The sequence below is a fragment of the Kogia breviceps genome, chromosome 3, assembly GCF_026419965.1.
Source record: "Kogia breviceps isolate mKogBre1 chromosome 3, mKogBre1 haplotype 1, whole genome shotgun sequence".
Taxonomy (NCBI): domain Eukaryota; kingdom Metazoa; phylum Chordata; class Mammalia; order Artiodactyla; family Physeteridae; genus Kogia; species Kogia breviceps.
In genome coordinates, this window is record NC_081312.1 from 167,770,551 (window position 1) to 167,789,599 (window position 19,049).

Consider the following 19,049-nt stretch of genomic DNA (forward strand, 5'->3'; position numbering starts at 1 on the left):
GGTAGCATTTTAATACTTAAATAGCAAATGAACTGTACCTTCCCAGTGGAATTCCAGGCTATGGGAAGTGGTAGGGATTTTGTTTGGCTGTTTAAGGCAGGAAGGGATTCTTTATTCCTGACACCACTATGTGTTGGGTCCACAGTGGCCCAACAACAAGATTCCTTCAGTTTACAGCATCTTTATTCTTCGTTGCTTTTATCTTATCATGTGTCATTCACAATTTCCGTTCCCTTTGTCATTACACTGTTCCTGTAGGCCGACCTCAACTTTTCCTTCTTAGCTCTGAGCTTGGCCAGACTGGCATTTGTTTTCCTTCTGCTGAGATCATTCTTTCTTAATTGCCTTCTATCCAGGCATGCAGACTGCCTTATGACTTCTACTGCATCTGAAACCTTCTATTTTTTAAGTATCACACCCTCAAAATCTACCTGCTTGAAAGCATCAGATTTTGTAGCTTCGATTTTGAAGTTGAAGTTCAGAGTGTCCTCATTGCTTGCTTACCCAGAAGCCAACCCCATAAGCCCAGGAGAGAGAAAGGAGAGCTTACTCAGAGTATGGTTGTTAGAAGCTTTGGGAAGACAGAGATGATGTCTTTCCCTGTTTTTCTTTTCTTTTCTTTTTAATTTTACTGAAGTATAGTTGATTTACGATGTTGTATTAATTTCTGCTGTACAGCATAGTGATTCAGTTATACATTCTCTTTTTAAATGTTCTTTTGCATCATGGTTTTCTTTCCCTGTTCTTCTTTCTGTATCAAGCCTGGGGGAATATAATTTTTCTTCCTCTTAAAGTGATTACGATGGATACTAGAAGCTGGGACTTGACTCTGCTGTTTAAAATCACTCCTTGACTTGAAGCAATTCCTACAGCTTTTCTGGGCTTAGGTTATGCCATTGAAGCTGGCAATCACACATTAATTTGATCAGTTCAGGAAAAAAATCTACCACCAGGCAGCATGGCCAAATGAACTCTGGTCAAAGAACTCAAATAGCTGAAGTGGGAAGCTCATATAAAAAGGAACACTCTGTCTATCTGTGATTCTTTAAAGACACGTCATAATTTTCGTACTCCTCCATCATGCAAATGATAGACTTTAAGAATTTCTGATCCTTGGAGGCGTGGAGTTTTTTAAATGCCGAGGAGCTATGATCATACTCTCCTTTGTCCAGGAGGTGGAGGTCTTACATATTTAATCTCAGTAGACTCCAGTGGAACCAAGTATTTGACAAGGTTCCAAGTTGTTTTTTTTCCCAGATAAGGAGGAAGCATATCTAGTTTGGAATGTTGTATGGATGGTATTGTACTTTATTTTCTTCCTTTGAATGAGTTTTGTTTTGAAAAGTAGATGCCAGTGTATGATTTTGAACCTTTGATGGTTTGTGATGCCAACTTCCTGCTCTCCAGCTGTGCCACGTTTCTTCTGTTCTTGGTCTTACTTACGTCATTCCCCTAAATAGAGCCAATGTTGATGCCTTAGTGCTGTGAATTTCTCTCATGCCACTTGCTGTACTTGGCGTTTGAGGACCTCTCAAGGCTCTCTCCATCTCTCCAAGCATTAGGATAAGGATCAGGATGAAATATGTACAATCTGGCTGACTGCATCTCTCTGCTGTTTTTTCTGTTTTTTTTTTTTTTTTTTTTTGGCGGTACGCAGGCCTCTCACTGCTGTGGCCTCTCCCGTTGCGGAGCACAGGCCCAGCGGCCATGGCTCACGGGCCCAGCCGCTCTGCGGCATGTGGGATCTTCCCGGACCGGGGCACGAACCCGTGTCCCCTGCATCGGCAGGCGGACTCTCAACCGCTGCTCCACCAGGGAAGCCCTCTCTGCTTTTTTTCAACCCAACTCATCCAAGGCAGCCCAGGTCAGAGGCAGCATCTTTTTTTTTTTTTTTTTTTTAAATTTCCAAAGTTTTTGTCCCTTTTTTCTAAGCCTGATTGTGCTAAGAAACTATATGCTAATTAATAGATAATTAACCGGTATCTTCCTCTGGTTTAACCACATACGTTAACCAGTATATTTAGATACAGGTTGAAGAAGGGGTCAGCCATCCTTTAGAATGCAGAAGGAATGTAAACAGTTTTCAAGACCATTTTCTTTGGTGGAGGGAGTTGGTTGGGAAGAGGGTATATGCTGGTCTCTCTTGGAGGGTCCTTCAGCCTGGACTCCCATCAGCTCTGAGAAACGAGGAATCAAGAGTTTACCAGTTGACATACCACAGCCGTATTTAATATACAGGACAGAGTCTGCAAACATGTTTCAGCATATGCGCACTGCATCATAGCTTACTTTCTCAACTGGCTAAAATAGCGAACAAACATTGCGTGTTTCATGTATAGAATTTTGCATTATTGTACTATGGTGGAAATTAAAAAGAATAAAGCACAATCCCAGCTCCTGCGGAGCTTATCATCCAGCTGTCTAAACCTTGGAGTTGAGAAAGTGTTTTAAAAGGGTGACGTTCTAGAGATACTCTTTAAGAAAACGATAGTCGATGTAAGTTTTTGCCATCGTGCTTGTGATTAAGCACTTCACTGGGCGCCGTGGGTGCACTGCCAGTGCTGCTAACAACCCACCCGCCACCTCCCGCCCTCGTTCCTGAACAGCTGGGTTCCCCGTAGTTGGTGCACAATTCGGAATTGACTCCCCAAAGTGGGGAAAAGCTAATAAACATGATTTAGGATGAAAGGTGCTGTGTAAACGCTTGAGCTGTTATTACTGTTCCCGTGCACTTTATTTTTAAATTGTGCATCCTTTTAAGTAGATGACTCGTTCGCCCCAGTCTCCATTATATCGAAGCAAAGCATTCACCGAAATTTCTAAAACCTTTTCATTTCTCTCTGTAGGTTGTTGTTTCGTAACATTTTATACAAGAAAAGCTGCACTTGAGGCCCAGAATGCACTGCACAATATTAAAACTTTACCTGGGGTGAGTCGGTTTACTTTTGTACCAAAATCACTTTATTGCTTGAAAATGCTCCTTTCAACTGAAGGTTCTAGTGATGGGCTCTTAGTGCCAAAAATGACTTTGGGCTTTGGAGGAGGGTGTGCTGACCCCACCTCCCGTCCCCCCCCTGCAGCAGCCAGAGCAGCTGGCCAGCCCCTCAAGAAACGCTGGCATTACCGCTGACAGAAAGACCTCTCAGAGAGTATGTCCCCTGGTTAGAAAATCCGAGTGACCCCACTGGCTCACAGTGGCTGAAAAGAGGACTGGGTGGGCTGCAATTGCAAAATGGGGGGAAACTCCACACACACACATGCACAAGAGGAGCAAATGGAAAAGGAAAAGCTTTTACTCACCAGGAGCCTCTTTTCAAATTTAGTCCTTAGATTTTTCTTTTGAAAGGACAAAAATGTACCCTGCACAGCCATAATATTCAACCTCTTAATGGTTTCTAAACAGTCAATGGTGGTTAACAAAGTCAATGTTTTAATGCCCAATTTGCGGCTGCATGTCGATAGAGAATAGAAAATACAAAGCTTACAATTTTTTTCCATTTCCTTCCCAGTAATTTTGGGTACTTGGTACCATTCACTAGAAATGAACTGATGTGGGCTATAGTTACTTCATCAGAATACATGATTTCTGGGGGGGCTCTGACAGTTTTATCTAGTGTATGCTGGTATAAATATCTCTGTGCTGTTGGGATATCTTCCCTGTTGACTCAAATATCAGGGATGAGTTAATTTAATAGCATAATGATTTGTGTAGGTGATAGTGAAGAACCTCGGGTAATCAGTGCTGTGTTAATGATTTTATTGGAACCTGGTTTGATAATAGTAAAAGAGAGATAACATGATGTCCCTAATGTTTTCAGCGTATAATTCTAACTTTTTATCATTCATCTGTCGTGCTAACCTATGTACACAAGTCATTTGATACCCTGTCACCCCCAGAAAAGGTAGCATTTGTTTAATTCACCTTAGCGCCATTGAAAATCGTGTAATATTTTAGAGACAAGACAGTCAGTACACGGTTTTCAAAACATTAGCTTCGTAATAACAAAAAAGTAATAAGTTATGAACCTTGGTCTCAAATCACACCACTTTGGTTTTCCCCTTTTTGTGTGAGCAAACCAGAGAGACAGTGGTTCAGAAAAGCAAGTGTGATACCAGAATTCTCCCTCCCAATTCAACTGAACTACTTCTCCCTGAAACTCCTAAGGTGGTTTTTAGTCATGGAGATTTTACTGGGTCTAAGTGCTTTGCCTAATGATTTTTTAAGTATCATTTCAGCTTCATTCTCTGTATACATGGAATTTTTCCAACGTAAATTCTAGGAGGTTGCAGCATTAGGTTACATTATTGAACGAAGCAACCAAGTTAAATATTTACTGGAAATACTAGAAAAAAAATTTTTTTTATTTCCCAGGCTCCTAATCCACCCCAAAACCCACCTGGTATTCCTTCTTTTAGAAAGAAATACTTTACAGTAATTAGTGTACAAAATCCCTTCTTGGTATGTTTTTAAAAATTACTTGATGATAATTTGTTATTTAGCATTTAGGGTGTATAGAGGCCACATCACATCCTATTTTAAATTAATGCAGAGCTTGGTTAATTTGAGTTCATCACCTCCACTAGGAGGGACATAGCTCTTAACATGCAATTTTCATACGTGAAGATGCTCCCTAGAAACCCAGAAGTAATCTGATGAATGGGCCATGTTGAAAAACCTACAGATGACTGATGAGTTTCCTCCCATTTGGGACGTCTTACTCTGACCCTTTTCTCAGCAAACAAATAGCATCTTCTGTGTTTAAAAAAAAAAAAAAAAAAAGTTGCCCATGTCTCTTTTTCACCTTAAAAATTCTGCATGCAGAAGTCAGGGATGGTGATTTTGGAAACCTATTATTAAGGACGAGAAATCTGGGGTTGGAAAAAGATGGTTTGTGGATTGTTTTCGGCTTTCTTTTTATCCAGGTCAATTTCCTATGCCCAATTACTTGAGGTGGGATAAATGAAAATGTTGAGAAGTCAGGTCTGATTTGTAAGCTCCCAGCCTTCACGGTGCACACAGTATCGCTACATCTGCCATTTCAAATTAGCTGCATGGGAACAGAGTTCCACATCTTGCATTTATGAATTGCCTTTATCTGATCAGCATCACCCTTAACAGCTCCAGGAAGAACATGAAAGTGGTTTCCTATCAGCTGGGAGCTTTGGTGGGCAGGAAGAAAAGGGACCAGATAAGAGATTAATGCATATTCTTGGGGAAAAAAAATATTACAGGGTGCCTTTCTGTTTGATTACAAGCCTTGGAATTAGTCAACATTTCCATAATTCGAAACCAATATACACCTGTTTTCCCACTGTGACGTGAAGGAACAACTTAATTTAACAGAATCCCTGCTGTGCTAAATCTCTCATTAAATACCAAGTGAGTTCGGTAATTTAAAGTTGTAACACTACTATTTTAACTGGTTGCCTTCATATTATGAAATTAATAAGAAATTAATGATGCACTTTGCCATATGCCTTCAATTTCCTTCTGAATAAAAATACAAGGGATAAAGAAAAATGCATCACCAGCTGACACTTTAAAGCTTTTCTGGTTGTAATCATTTCTCCGGTGGATAAAATCCATTAAAAATGCACTTGCTGCCTTTTTTTCTAAAGTGTCCACAACTTTCTGTTTAAAACAAGATCAAATAGTGCTGGGTGTTTGGTTGGAGGTTTCTTCCCTATTTAATTTTCTTTTGCAGTTGATGTGTTTTGTCATAGTGGAGCTTTTCATCACGCAACCAAACTTGGTGAATGTTGAGAGACTTTTCATTCTTGAGAGAAACAAAGAATTTGGTTAGTATGGGAGAGGAAGAAAACCTGATGGGATGTTCATTTATACAGTTGGATGTGTCTGCTCTCAGATTTTTATATAAAGGCACCCTTCCTCCCATGTCATGTATGGATTACAGAGACCCTTTCTGTGGTGAGGTATAGGGCGAAGCATCTGGGCCTTACTTAGCAGTGCAAAGTCATTAAGGACACATTTCTCAAGCCTGTCTCTTACCATGTGACTGAGAAAGATTCTGGGTCTTACATCCTCTGAAATGCTCAACATAAATCCTAGAAATACACTACTCGAAATTAAGGGAGAAAATTCAGGAGCTCAACACAGGGAGCAAGAAATGAGCTTCGGAGGGTGGGGAGGTCCTTCCCCTGGTTTGATCATGCTCTGCTCTAGAAATAGTGGTTTGACACATATGCAACAGATCAAATCTTAGGCACGGTGCCTAATTTATTACTGACATTTCATTAGGTTAACAAATCACTTGTGATAATCGGGTGCCTGCTGTGTGCCAGGCAGCAAAGCTATACAGTCACACACACGCCCTTGAGATCCCTAGTGAGTCTGTGACCATGTCTGCACAGAAAGCAGAGCTTGATGAACCATTGGCCTTGGTACCGACTTGTTAGACTTTCTCCACAGCTGAACCATTGGCGTTCTTGGGCAAATCTTGATTGCCTGTCCTTTGAGGACGGAGCCAATCAGGCTAAGAGATAGCTTCCTTTGTTTAGGGTTTCAGGCAGGCACAACCTCACTGGTGGAATTATTCAGGAGAAATATCATCGTCTGCCGTTGTGTTTCCGAGAGAGAAAACCCTGTGAAGGCAACTTGCAAGATTCATTTTGTTTTCACTGACCTAATTTGGCTTAATTAAAAAATAAAATAACGACCTCAGCGGAGGCACAGGAAAACTACCACGATCTCTTGAGTAATCAGATGTCAGGGCCAAATAGCCCTGTGCCAGTGACAGCACTAGGCCTTATGCCATTCTTTTTTTCAAGGTCTTCACACACATTGTCTCTAGCAATCAGGCTTTTTGATTGAAAACCTCCAGCAGTATCGTTAGAGCATTCACCGTATAAATTAATTAATTAAGGATGTAGTAACAGAGAGGAATACAGGTTTGAAAAAGCTCTTAAATTTTAACAGCAAGGAGGAATCAGAATCCAGATGTCTTGTAGAATATTAACTGCAAATGTCTTCCAGCCATTTTCTCCAAGTCTGCCTTCCTCCTTTCTTTTGAGAGTCACTACCAGTTTTATTAAATGCAGTTTGTATTAAGGAGTTACAGCCCTCAGAGCACATTTGTTTAGAGCACTCCATGTTAGCAGTGGCAGATGGGAACGACACATAGATTTGAGAGATAAAGACAAATGGGCCTGATCCAGCAGGAAGAAGCTGTAAATAAAATGGCCTCTTGGGCCGTGTGTGTTCACCCACATGACGTGAATGGGCCCCTTCCTGGCTGGCCCTGTGTGGGTCGACAGTCCTCCCCGGCAGCCTTTAACACAACTCTCCATGGAATAGTTCCCCTGTGTCCTCTAAGAGTGGAATGCTAGGGCTTGATTTCTTTCAGCAGAACAGCAGAGGCTCTCACTAGGACCAAATTCACTTTGCCCATGGTAATGCTTTGTGAGGTGCTCATTTACTCTGAACCACCTCTTCTGATTATTAATATGTATTTAATGCCTTTGTTCTCAGAGCCAGGAAGATTATTTTATCATTATCATCATCATTATTATTTCTTTCATAAAAATCTCTCAAACCCCATCTCTTCATGTCATGGAAATTTCCCCTGAACCATCCCATTTGAATCAAAAAGAAGTGTTTTTCCTCAGGCGCCTTTGATTTACAATTATTAGTTGATTTACAGTTTTGTGCTCATCTCTGCTGTACAACAGAGTGATCCAGTTATACCCATATAGACATTCTTCTTTTCATGTTCTTTTCCATTATGGTTTATCACAGGATATTGAATATAGTTCCCTGTGCTAGACAGTAGGGACCTTGTTGTTTATCCATCCTATATATAATAGTTTACCTCTGCTAATCCCAAACTCCCAGTCCTTTCCTCCCTTAACATTGTAAATCAACTATACCTCAATTTTTTTTAATTAAATGAAAAATTTTAAAAAGTAATGATAAAAAATTTTTTTAAGATTGTTAGGGAAAAAAAAAAAGTCAAAACATCGGTCCGAACAGATTTGAGGCCCTAAACTCACATGCCGTGTAGGACAGATATTCATACCTTCATTCGACAGATATTTATTGCATTGTTACGGTTTCCCAGGCACCATCCTACATACTGGGGACTACAGTAGCTACCGTGATATTTATAACTAAATCTTCAAAAAACAAAGCCAGCCAGTGTGCTTATGTATGTTTGATGTTTAATAAATAACTCTTGGTTATTTAATGCCTGAGTGAGTTAGTTTAATAAAATACTTCTAGAGGAGTCAAGTTTTATTCCAAAAATGATCATTTTGCCCCAATGCTCCAAAATGTAAGATGCATGTAGGTTTGTGATTCCATGTGTATATAATGATAGTTTGATTCACGTATAGAGATCTATATATTTACGTATATCTCTGTATACCTACAGGATAGCTAAAACATTCACACACGTCCACATGTGGATATCAATTCAGTCAAATAAATACAGGAAAACATAGCAGAAAAATCTCATTTTGTGTTTGGCCTTCCCACATACTCTTCATTGCAATGTAGTAACCTTTCTGACCTTTGACTTCATGAACTTTATAATTCTTCACGTTGGTAGGTTGGTTGGTTTTTGCTTCGATTCAGGATCATGGCTGATTCATAGGGTGTGTCTGAGGGCACTTGACAACTGTCATTTAATGATGATAATCCCTGCCTTTCCACCTTCTTAAGAGAAGAGTAGGCGCTGAATGAGATAATGTATGTAAAGCTTTCCGAGGCCCTGAAGAAATGGGCTTGTAAGACATTGTTTCCACTTGACAGTTTCTGTAGGCATGAAGTCTTCTTGGGTAGCAGCCCAACAGATAAAATGTGTTTGCTGGGGAAGAAATCAGGACACCTTGATTTGGGTGTACATTCTTCAGATTTACCTTTGCAGAATTTGGCCAGGGCTGAACTAGTTGGCCTTATAGGACTGCCCCCGAAGCAGCTATTTCCCTGCTGTGCCTGTGTTCTTTTACCCTAATACTCAGTCCTGCAGAAATACAAGCTAAACAGACGTAAACCTTTGCTGTTAAGATGACTTTTTAAAGGCCTGTGGTGGAGAGCGCCACCGTGCGGCCGTGGAGGAGCTCCTGGGAGGGGTGGGCGCAGAAGCCCCTACCCACCTGCGGAGCCAGGCCAGTGTGAAGAAGGGCTTAGGCTGTAGAACCGGCCCCAAATGGGTCTCAGCCAGGTGTGGCAGGATTGCTGGTCAGCTCACCGGTTTAGACCCGAGAAAGTTGGAGGCAGGAAGAAATCCGTGGCCTGGTGCTTCCCGGTCTGCTGGCCAATCCCAGGGGATCTGGAAAAGCATATTTTAGTACTTCATAAAAGGCCGTTGGTATATATAAAATAGATCACTAATAAGGACCTACTGCAGAGCACAGGAAACTCTAATCAGTACTCTGTAATGACCTATATGGGAAAAGAATTCTACAAAGAGTGGATATATGTCTATGTATGACTGAGTCACTCTGCTGCACCGCAGAAACTAACACAACATTGTAAATCAACTCTACTCCAATAAAAAAAAAAAAATTTTTTTTAAGGCAGCTGGAAACTGTCCATTTCACCCACCATAAAGTTTTACAATGCCACCCGAATAGTGGGCACCTCTGCTTTGGACTGACAGACAGTTCAGTAACTTTGATTGGCCCTTACTGATGTATGACTTTGACTACCTAAAATGAAAAACCAGTTACTTTTAAACTATGGCCCTCTCAAGACAAGGAAGCCCAAGGGAGAAGACTCATGAGGGGTCCTTAGTGGTGGCGAGTTGAAACTGGCTGAGGCGGGCAGCCCAGGGTTAAACCAGGAGCAGCTGCACCCCTTTCTGGTAACAGAACTCGGTGGAAGGCCTTTTCCGGTTTTGTTTTGCAAGCGACATAGTCTCAAATACCAACCTAACTAATAGGACGGTTCTGAGGGCTTATCAGAGCCAGCGTGCGTGCGAGCTAGCACGGGCGCCTGGCCAGATGTGCGTTGTCACCTGTGTCGTGTCTTAAGGAACGTTGGTCTCTCACAGTAATAAGTGAAGGCACGAGGGGGTGGATGGCACAGCGGCAACAGGAGGTCATAGTTAGAGTTTATCATCCCTCTGTGATATGTCAAGATTCCGTGGGGAATATTTGGTTCACTTACACAGATCTCATCTGCCACCAGGTTGATAAGATTTCATTCAAGAGAAGAATGTGGGGAAAAGCCATGAATTTGACTAAAGGTCTGGATGGAATCACAGAGGAAAGGATTATGACAGTCAGATGAAAGGGGGAATTTTTTTTAGAAATAAAGTTAGAAAAGAGTCCAAATTCTGTCTTTAGAGTACGCAGTCTCCGTGAGAATGCATCACCCAAAATATGCCTGGCGTGCGGACAGAGCTTGACTCTCACGTGTGAGCTGAGCCCGGCTCAGGAGACTGTCCAGTGGAAGTGGGCTGGCCAGCTCAGAGCCTCCAGCCCTGGGCCACCAAAAAGTGTATGACGTGGGGAGGTGTGGAGAGAGTTCGGCCAGGAGCCCCAGGGTCCTTCGCCAGCCACCAAGAAATAGAGAGTGGCTGAGCTGGAGCCAGGGAGGCCGGCGTAAGAGGGAGCCTTGGCGCTCCTCTGCTGGGCCGGATCCAGTCTGGTTGGGAGCAAGGGAAGCGGACCGGCCACTGGGAGGGAGGAGGGGGGGGCAGGGACAGAAGCTTCACGTGTCCTCTGCTTGTTGTATGCGTGGACCGTCACAGTACACCGGTGCTCAGGAAGCATCATTAGGATTATGACACAAGCTATTAAAGTTGTTCTGATAATAAAGCCGTATTTCAGGCCCATATCATTCCTGCTCTCACTACCCACAAGTCACCGAGATGAAAGGCTGGACAGTCAGCAGCAGGTGCGGGACGCTGCAGAAAGGGGCACCGTGGCCACTCTTCTCTTTTGTCCCCTTTATCGTTCCTGGCCGTTGGTACCTCCCATCAGTACTCAAAACCCACATGTGCGCTGCCACCCCTTCCTCCACCAGCACTTCAGAACGCTCAAGAGTCCATCCTTTCTTCATTCCAAGAAGGGAAGTGGTTGGACTGGAATGATTCTCAGGGTCCTTTCCAGTTCTGAGCAAATGTTCTTGACCTTCTATGCATTGGCTACATTAGCGGCCTATGGAAGAAAACCCAGCTAGATAGATAGGTAAGTAAGTAGATGGGCAGGAGGTAGATAGGTGCCTCTGACTTGACTCGCTCCAGGTGTGGCTTAGTGACTGTGGAGGACGTGGCACAGACACGTGTGGACCATCCAAGCTGTGACGCTCCACTTTGAGGTTCTCGGCACATCGGCCCCTCTCTGCCCTCTGGTTGGGAACCGGCCGGGGGCTCAGCAGTCACGATGCTCCCGCCAGGGAACAGAGACGGGGAAGGGAAGGCAGCGAACGCCCTCAGGTCGGCCTGATTCCTTGCTTCCGGCCTTGCTTTGCTTTGACAAGGGTGTTCAGCCTAATGAGGCTCCAGGATTACTGGTGGATTTCCTTTATCTGTTTGGTCACTGTCGCCGGTCCACACGGATAAGTGAGCTGCCTGTGTTTGTAGATGGCTTTCTGGTGTTTGTTTTCCCTCCTCAAAGCATTTTGGGTGATGTATCGATAGCATCCACCTTGTTATACGGAGGACACGGAGGCTGCAGAAGATTAAATTAACTTCTCTGCCCTCCCCTGGCACGGCAGTGACAGAACTAGAATTAGAGGGCACAGTCGGTCAGCCTCCCCAAAAGCTTGGCCTCCTGACGGGGGATTTTGGCCCGATGCTCCCCGCCTCGGAGGGAGCAGGGTGCGTGACCCAAGGGGCCAACACGGCGTAACAGTGAGAATCGGTACAAAGTGACGACTCTTTGTCGGCGGCTCAGGTATCAGGCCCCCGACGGAGGCTCTCGGGATGTATACTTTGCAATTGTCACCGCCGCTCCACGAGGCGTGTGTCATCCATCCCCTTGCTGGGGAGGAAGCTGAAACTCAGAGAAAGGGAGTCACTTGTCCAGGGTGTTGTACAGCTGGTAACTGGGAGTTGACAGTCAGATTCAGACCAACATCTCTGGCACCTGTAGACTTTGCAGCCCACTGGTCGGGGCAGAGGCTTACAGGTCCTAAGCCCCGTTGGGCCCCCCTGTTTCAGGGGACCTCCAGCAGGAAGTGTGTTCCCATCCATGGCTTCACTGATAAGCCCCGGATGACCACCGTGGCTCCCCGTGCAACCGTCCCGGAGACAGATCTGAAGCCTCAGCTCTCCTGCTAGCCGTGCCACACGGCAACCTCACCTAAGGGCCAGAGTGCCTGGGCCCGGGCTTTCCCTCCCCAGCAGCCGGCCGGGCGCCCCATCTGCAAGTCGGTCCTGTTGCCACGAGTTGGGGCTCCCAGGTCCCCTGAAACTGGGCAGGCGAGGCAGGGTTTGCTAGTAACCCGGGTACCAGGCGACTGGCACCAGGCCCTCTAAGAGCGAGCCGCAGATCAGAGGCAGTCGTTGTGGTAAGAGGAACCGCTTTGCAAGATGATTATAAATGCAACACTTTCCTCCGGAGGAGTGTAGCTTTACCAACATCAGCTCATTAACATTCAGGTTATTAGGGTTCTCTTCTTTATCTGCATCCCTAGGCTCTTGGTCCCAATCCGTAATCTGCATTCTAATGTCCTGTCTCCATCCAGCTGGCCTCCCCGCCCTCCCCCATCTCCGGGCTCCACATCTGAGGGGGGAGGGCAGGTGGGGGCCTGGGCTCATCTCCAAAGATTAAGCATAAACCCTATTACGTGCCGCCCAAAGCATGAGGCAGCAGGCTGTGGCCGTGGGAAGCAACTTGGAGGGGTTCCAGCCCAGCCTCCCTCCCCCAACCCTGCGGCCCCAAGGAGACCTGGGGGCCTTTATGGAACAATCAGACTTACCCTCTTACTTTATGCATGAGGAACCAGGGTCTGGGGTTGGGGGGAGGGGGTGAAGTCTGCAAAACCATCCAGGCATCTGAATCCTCTGCTTCTGAAAACGCGGGACCAGGCTCCCCCCCATACAAGGGCACTTAAATATGCAGCAAACACTACGGATGGGGTTGTCCATCCTCCCTGAGCAGCCTCACCGAACAGTCACTGATGTCCTCTTGGCCACGGCAAGCTGAGGGCAGGGGGGACTAGGTCAGCGGATGCTTTGCCATGAGTCTGGGGGGCTCAAATGTCCTTCCCCCTGTCCCCATCCAGTCATCTGCTCTGTGCTCCCCTTTTGTCAAGAGGCAAGTTAGGATCAAAGGCTGAAGGATCGTTGAAGATATTAGGGCAGTTCATGTGGTTAATTCGGTCTGGTCATCACGCTGTGATTTCTGTGTTGCTAAGAATGTTACTAAGTGGAGGATTGTACAGGCTTAGACTTTTGTCCCCTCTGCCGCTGTCTTGGTCATGGGACCATGGGACCCTGGACGTGTGGGGTTCTGAGACCAGGAGTTCGTTCTGTGCTCTCTAGGCCACCGATATTTCTACGTTACTGTCCTCCATCAGGGACAGGAAGGACCATGTAAGAGCAAAGAACAGGTTGCCTGGAAACTCACCTCGATCCCTGGAAGGTCCATGGGGTATGTTTCAGGCTGTCCAATTCCACGTGTTATGCACTTGCCCATACACAGACTGTATCGTCATTTCTTCAGAAGAGCATATATTGATAGTTAAATACATGCCAGAAAGCTGTGCCATATGTTTTGCATTAAGCGGTGTATGGGGGCCAGGGTACATTTGATGAACGGTCAACAAGTTGTGTGGATCAGGAAAGAGAAAATTCATTGGTGTCCTTGCCTATATCCTTCGTCTTCGGTGTAAAGTCAGACCAGTGGTTGTTAGAACCCCAGGAGGAGTAGGTTTCTAGCAAATTTTGGTTGAGTAAACCTTTTGTCTGTGTGCCTGATAGTCTTCATTGGGTTTCAGAATTTAGATAATTTTAGCCAAATAATCAATGTTCAATTCATAAAAATCATAGTAATAGTGAACATTTATTGACCACGCCTTCTGTCTTGGGCACAGTGCCAAGGGCTTTTATATATGGCTGAGCTCCTGTTAGTGATACAATACTAGGTAAATAATTAGACAGTGAGTAGTCATTTGTTTTCTCACTCTGGTTGCCTTTTCACCTCGAAGTCCATCACTCTCAACCCAAGAAAGTTTAGGTAGCTATGGCTCTTCGAGAAAATTTGACAAATCAGTGAATATCTCTTACGGCTAATAATTTCCCTCCTCCAGCTGAACTAGATGCAGGTTAGATGGGGAAGACAGCTGGCAGCTAGTTTCTGGTTGAGCTTCTCCTTGTCGTCTTCATCCATTGCCAATACCTGGTTTATGATTTACTAATATTTATAAGCTATCATTTAACGAGGCAGAGGGGTGTTAGCCCAGATTTCGGTGAGTTCTAGCTTACATCCCTCCTGCTCACGGAGGCATTAACTATAATCACAACCCCTGAAAAAAATCTCACAGATACTGTTGAGTCATTTAGCAGAGAATCTCGATCACCAAGTTACTTAAGTCACTCCTGAGTCAGAGTTGCCACGTAAAACCCCTGGAGGTCATTGACAAAAACTATCATTAGTAAGGAAAATAAAAAGTAAAAGCCACAAACCTAGGAAATCCATGGCAAATTTCAGTAGGTTTCTGTTTATTTGAACGTTGTTCTCTGAGTCAGCAGAGGAACACAGGGCATGTGGAGGAAAATAGACCAGATCTGATCATAAGTGCTTGTAGAAACAACACCACCGTCCAACCCCCTCACTTTATGGTCGAGGAAACTGAAGCCCAGAGAGGTTAGGAAGGTCACACAGCCACTTGGCGGTGGACATGGGACCACTCATGTCTCCCAGCTCTGCCCCTGTTCTTTTCAGCACCTCATGTCCCCAGAACTTCTCTCCAAGATGATGCCAAAAACATTTTAAAGAGTCAGAAATTCAGAGCCCAGATTACCAGTCTGTCCGTGGATTACACTCTGTGATATGAGGTGACTGAACATGGCGATTCCTTTTCTCCTTTCCATTCTCTAAGACCCAGAGAGATGATGATAATATTCTTCCTGGCCATTTACCTAAAATGATAGGTGAATGAGATGAATCTATACAGGATGGAAGAAGCAAAAGGAAAGTCCTTAACCTTTAAGTCCACTCGCATCTATAGCTGGGGCAGTGATTTGTAACCCTGGCTGCACGGCAGATCCCCCCCGGGGAGCTTTTGAAACTACACATGCCCAGGCCACACCTCGGGCAAATTAAGTAAGAATCTCTCGAAGCTGGGAGCCCAGAGTCAGTATTTTTAAAGTTCTCCCAGCGACAGACAGGCAGATTAGAGAACCAAAGCTGGGTGAATGAATCATCTTCAACCCCCAGGGACGGGTGGCGGCGATTAACTGTTTCCTCCTTCCACTGTCCATCCGGATGCCTGGGAGAGCCCTCCCCTGCCGGTTATCCTCACACAAGCACAGCACAGCCTTGCTACTCAAAGTGTGGTCCATCAACCAGTGGCACGGCCATCATCTGGGAACGTGTTAGAAATGCTCTCCAGCCCCGCCCCAGAACTGCATCTAAACTAGATCCCCGGATGATGCATGTGCGTAGTATGTGAAGTTTGCTGCTTACTCCTCGTTAGGAGCAAGCCTCACCTGTGCTGCTCTGGGAATCTATCGCAGTTCCCTTTAAGATGCTCTGGATGTGTGTGCATACACACCTCTTGTCTGTGCTGAATTGATCTGTTTGCTCATCTGAGTCCTGGGTGCACCAGAATGACCTGACTGTCCGGGACAGGTGAAGAAGGAGCTAGAGAGGTCACTGGCCGGAGGAGGGGAATCCTTTGTTCTCCAGCATCCATGTTTCTGGGCACCTGTATTTTTCTATCCCATCAACACTCGAAGACCTGCCGGAAAATCTCCCATGAATGAGACTGACACAGAATTCATGCATCCCGGACTGGAAGAGGACGAGTGGAGTGGGTGCTGTCTTAAGCCTAGTTCTGTTCTGAAGCACGAAAAGCGATTTCTGCCACAAAGAGTTAATCTGTAATACCCGGCAGCCCGGCCCCACCTCGTAGGAACCATTGTCTCGTAGTATCCCCGCTGCTTCCATTCGTGGACTTGAAATGCCTTCCCAGGAAAGCAGAGTACTTGCTCTGCTGTTTCTCTTGATAAGCCTGAGACACAAAGAAAATGTAACCACCACCCAAACGCTAGGGTGGAGTAGACTGTTCTCCTAATAAGAGATGCTTTATGTACCTTGGTGTACCTGTACGTTTCTGCAGTTTGGGAGGCTTAAAATTTAAGGAAGGTCATCTGCCCTACAGAGTCATTGTGAGATTTCCTCTTGAGTGAGTTCTTGTTTTCCATCCATACTTCTTACAAATCTGGAGACGTCCTTCGCATTTGGGCTTATTCCTAATCCTCAAACATCCTAGGTAGCAGTCTGTATGCACAGGGTCACTTGTTGCTACATAAAATGAAAACCACGGCCAGCCTTTCCCGAAGTCACAGCTGTCTCTTGTCAGACCACCATCAAAGCATCAACTGGCTGGTTGGCCAAAGAAGCAGCCGAGAGTGGAGAGAGCAGCCAGGCAGGAAGGGAAGCAGGTGGGACAGGACGGGAGGTGCCCAGAGGAAGAAGAGTTTGGTGCAACACCTGCTGATGGTGTATTTAGACCCGAACAGAAAAGGCGACCCAGAAGGAGAACACGCGATGCAAGAGGAAAACCTGGACCAGGCTGCCTTTGGACCTGCCACACACACCTTGTGCTGTCTGTGTTTAGCACAGGCAACCGACTAGCTCGTGAAGAAGAACTCCCATCAGCTGGGTTTGTATGCAGTTGATACATGCTCTTTCATGCTCACCTTCCTCTACCCATCTTTATATTCCAGTCTGATTAGAGCTGGATTAATAGATTGGAGCTAAAAAAGAAAAAAAAAAAACAAAAAAACGCAGCCTCTGCTTCTTCATTAGGCAGTTTGGAGGTTCATAACCCTTACTGTTTTCTCACCGGTGCTCACAGCTCCGAGTCCCATGAGTTGAGCCCCCTCGCCCTTGGCCTTGGCAAGAAGCCAGTAACCCAGTTGACTAACCATGAACTTCTCTTACCCTTTGGGAGGGAGAGGAAAACAATGCTAAGGGGGTTTCAGTCCTTGAGACAATCTGGTCACACCTCCTGAGAGGTGCCTGGATGAGGAAGGTCAAGGAGAAGTTCTCCGTATTGATTTTAAGGACACATCCTTGTTATTTCTTCATCATTTGCATCACAGGTGAAAGCCACCTGTGATGAACACTGCATACAAGTCAGGGCTCCAGTAGGACGCAGGTCTTTCAAAGGCGACTGTGCCAGGTGCCCAGCTCCCAGAATAGCATCCCAGGGTCGCGTATGAACGGTGACCTTCAGTCTCTTTGGCAGCATTTGGTGGGACAGATGTTACCGTTTGGATTCTTGGGGCGTATTCGTCAGCATTTTATCTTGACTCTCTCCTCTGAACGTGATAGGCTCTTTGAGTGTTACGGAAATGCAGATATTCAACATTTCCAGTTAGGTAACTTTTAAAAGCTTTATTGGGAACGGGGAAATTTAGCTGCAACTTTAACAAAACTCTAAATAGTGAAAGAAAAAAAAAAATACACCAGCTGGCTAGGCCCAATACTGATTTACGAAAGGAGAGGCGATTTTACAAGATGAAAGCGTTCTGGAGACAGATGACGGCACAACATTATGAATTATTTAATAATACTTAACTGTAGACTTAAAAATAGTCAATATGGAAAATTTATGTTCTTTGTATTTTACCACAATAAAAAAAATTGGGGGGGGGGGAAACAAAGGAGAGGCTGCATCTGGCTTAAAGCTTGGAACATTGAAGAAACTAGATCAGAGCAGAGCTGAGTGTAAACGAGAATGGAAAGGCATCTCAAGCCGCGTGCCTTCCCAGTTCCTCATCACACAACGAAGAGAAATTATCAACAACACACTTATGAAAACATACGTTCTTCCTAACGATGGCAAGCAAAGGACCACGTCTTAGACGTCACCGCACCCTAGGGTCGTTTTCTCCCACTGTCGCACGTTCTCATGGCTTCCCTCTACCTCCCGTAGGCGGCTGGATCCCAAATCCTGACCTTGACATAAGACTTTTCTGCCGAGCCCCAGACCTGGACATTCGATGCCTGTAATTGGAAAGTTCCATCCAAATGACCCACAGGAAATTCCCAAACTGAAATCCTCTCCCCTCCACAAGCCAGGCCCTCCTCGTGTGTCACCTACCTGGATGGGCGGTCCAACCAAGACAAGTAGCTGAAATCATTCTCAGGTTCTCTTCTTCCTGTCCCTCCCCTTTCCTGGACCCCATTTCTTTTTTTTTTTGCGGTATGCGGGCCTCTCACTGTTGTGGCCTCTCCCGTTGCGGAGCACAGGCTCCGGACGCACAGGCTCAGCGGCCATGGCTCACGGGCCCAGCCGCTCCGCGGCACGTGGGATCTTCCCGGACCGGGGCACGAACCCGTGTCTCCTGCATCGGCAGGCGGATTCTCAACCACTGCGCCACCAGGGAAGCCCCAAGACCCCATTTCTAATTCGTGAGGAAATCTGTGTTCTACCTGAGAAGCAGCTCTGGAGTTTTGCCCTCTTCATCAACTGGGCCTTACCCGTTGTCATCAGAGCTAATAAAAGCACAGAAGAGCTTAGGGGAATTTTTGAAGTTATCCCTCTAAGAACTACCCTCATTAGTCTTCCAAGTGCCTTCCTGAAGGCGAGCGGACGGGTGGAATTACCTTCAGGACGCTGGGGGCTACACGTTTCCTTCCCTCAGCTGCTCTGGGAGCGTGTGCACATTGTTGTGTTGTGTCTTCTGGCAGGAAAATAATGGACACACATAACTGCTGAGTGTTGAGGGTGAGATGGGAGCTCCGAACCGTGTCCCTTCCTCTGTCTTTGGCTTCTGCTTACACACTGTGTTCCCACTGTAAGAACACAGTCTCAGGCTTCCCGGAAGGTAGAAGTAAACACTCCCGCCTTGTGATGCACTGTGCTCTGGGCTGGAATTCACCCTCCCACCTGCCGTATTCTG

General features: G+C 45.5%; 1 protein-coding gene across 33 annotated transcripts in view; it reads left to right on the top strand.

Annotated features, from left to right (window-relative positions):
• The window catches only part of CELF2 (CUGBP Elav-like family member 2), an 838,781-nt gene that overhangs the window by 717,047 nt on the left and 102,685 nt on the right, over positions 1–19,049 (top strand). For all 33 annotated transcript variants that reach the window (XM_067030247.1, XM_067030246.1, XM_067030251.1 and 30 more), the window contains one exon: positions 2,847–2,929. In XM_067030247.1, the coding sequence (XP_066886348.1) occupies positions 2,847–2,929 (83 nt within the window). The remainder of the gene's footprint in view (positions 1–2,846; positions 2,930–19,049) is intronic.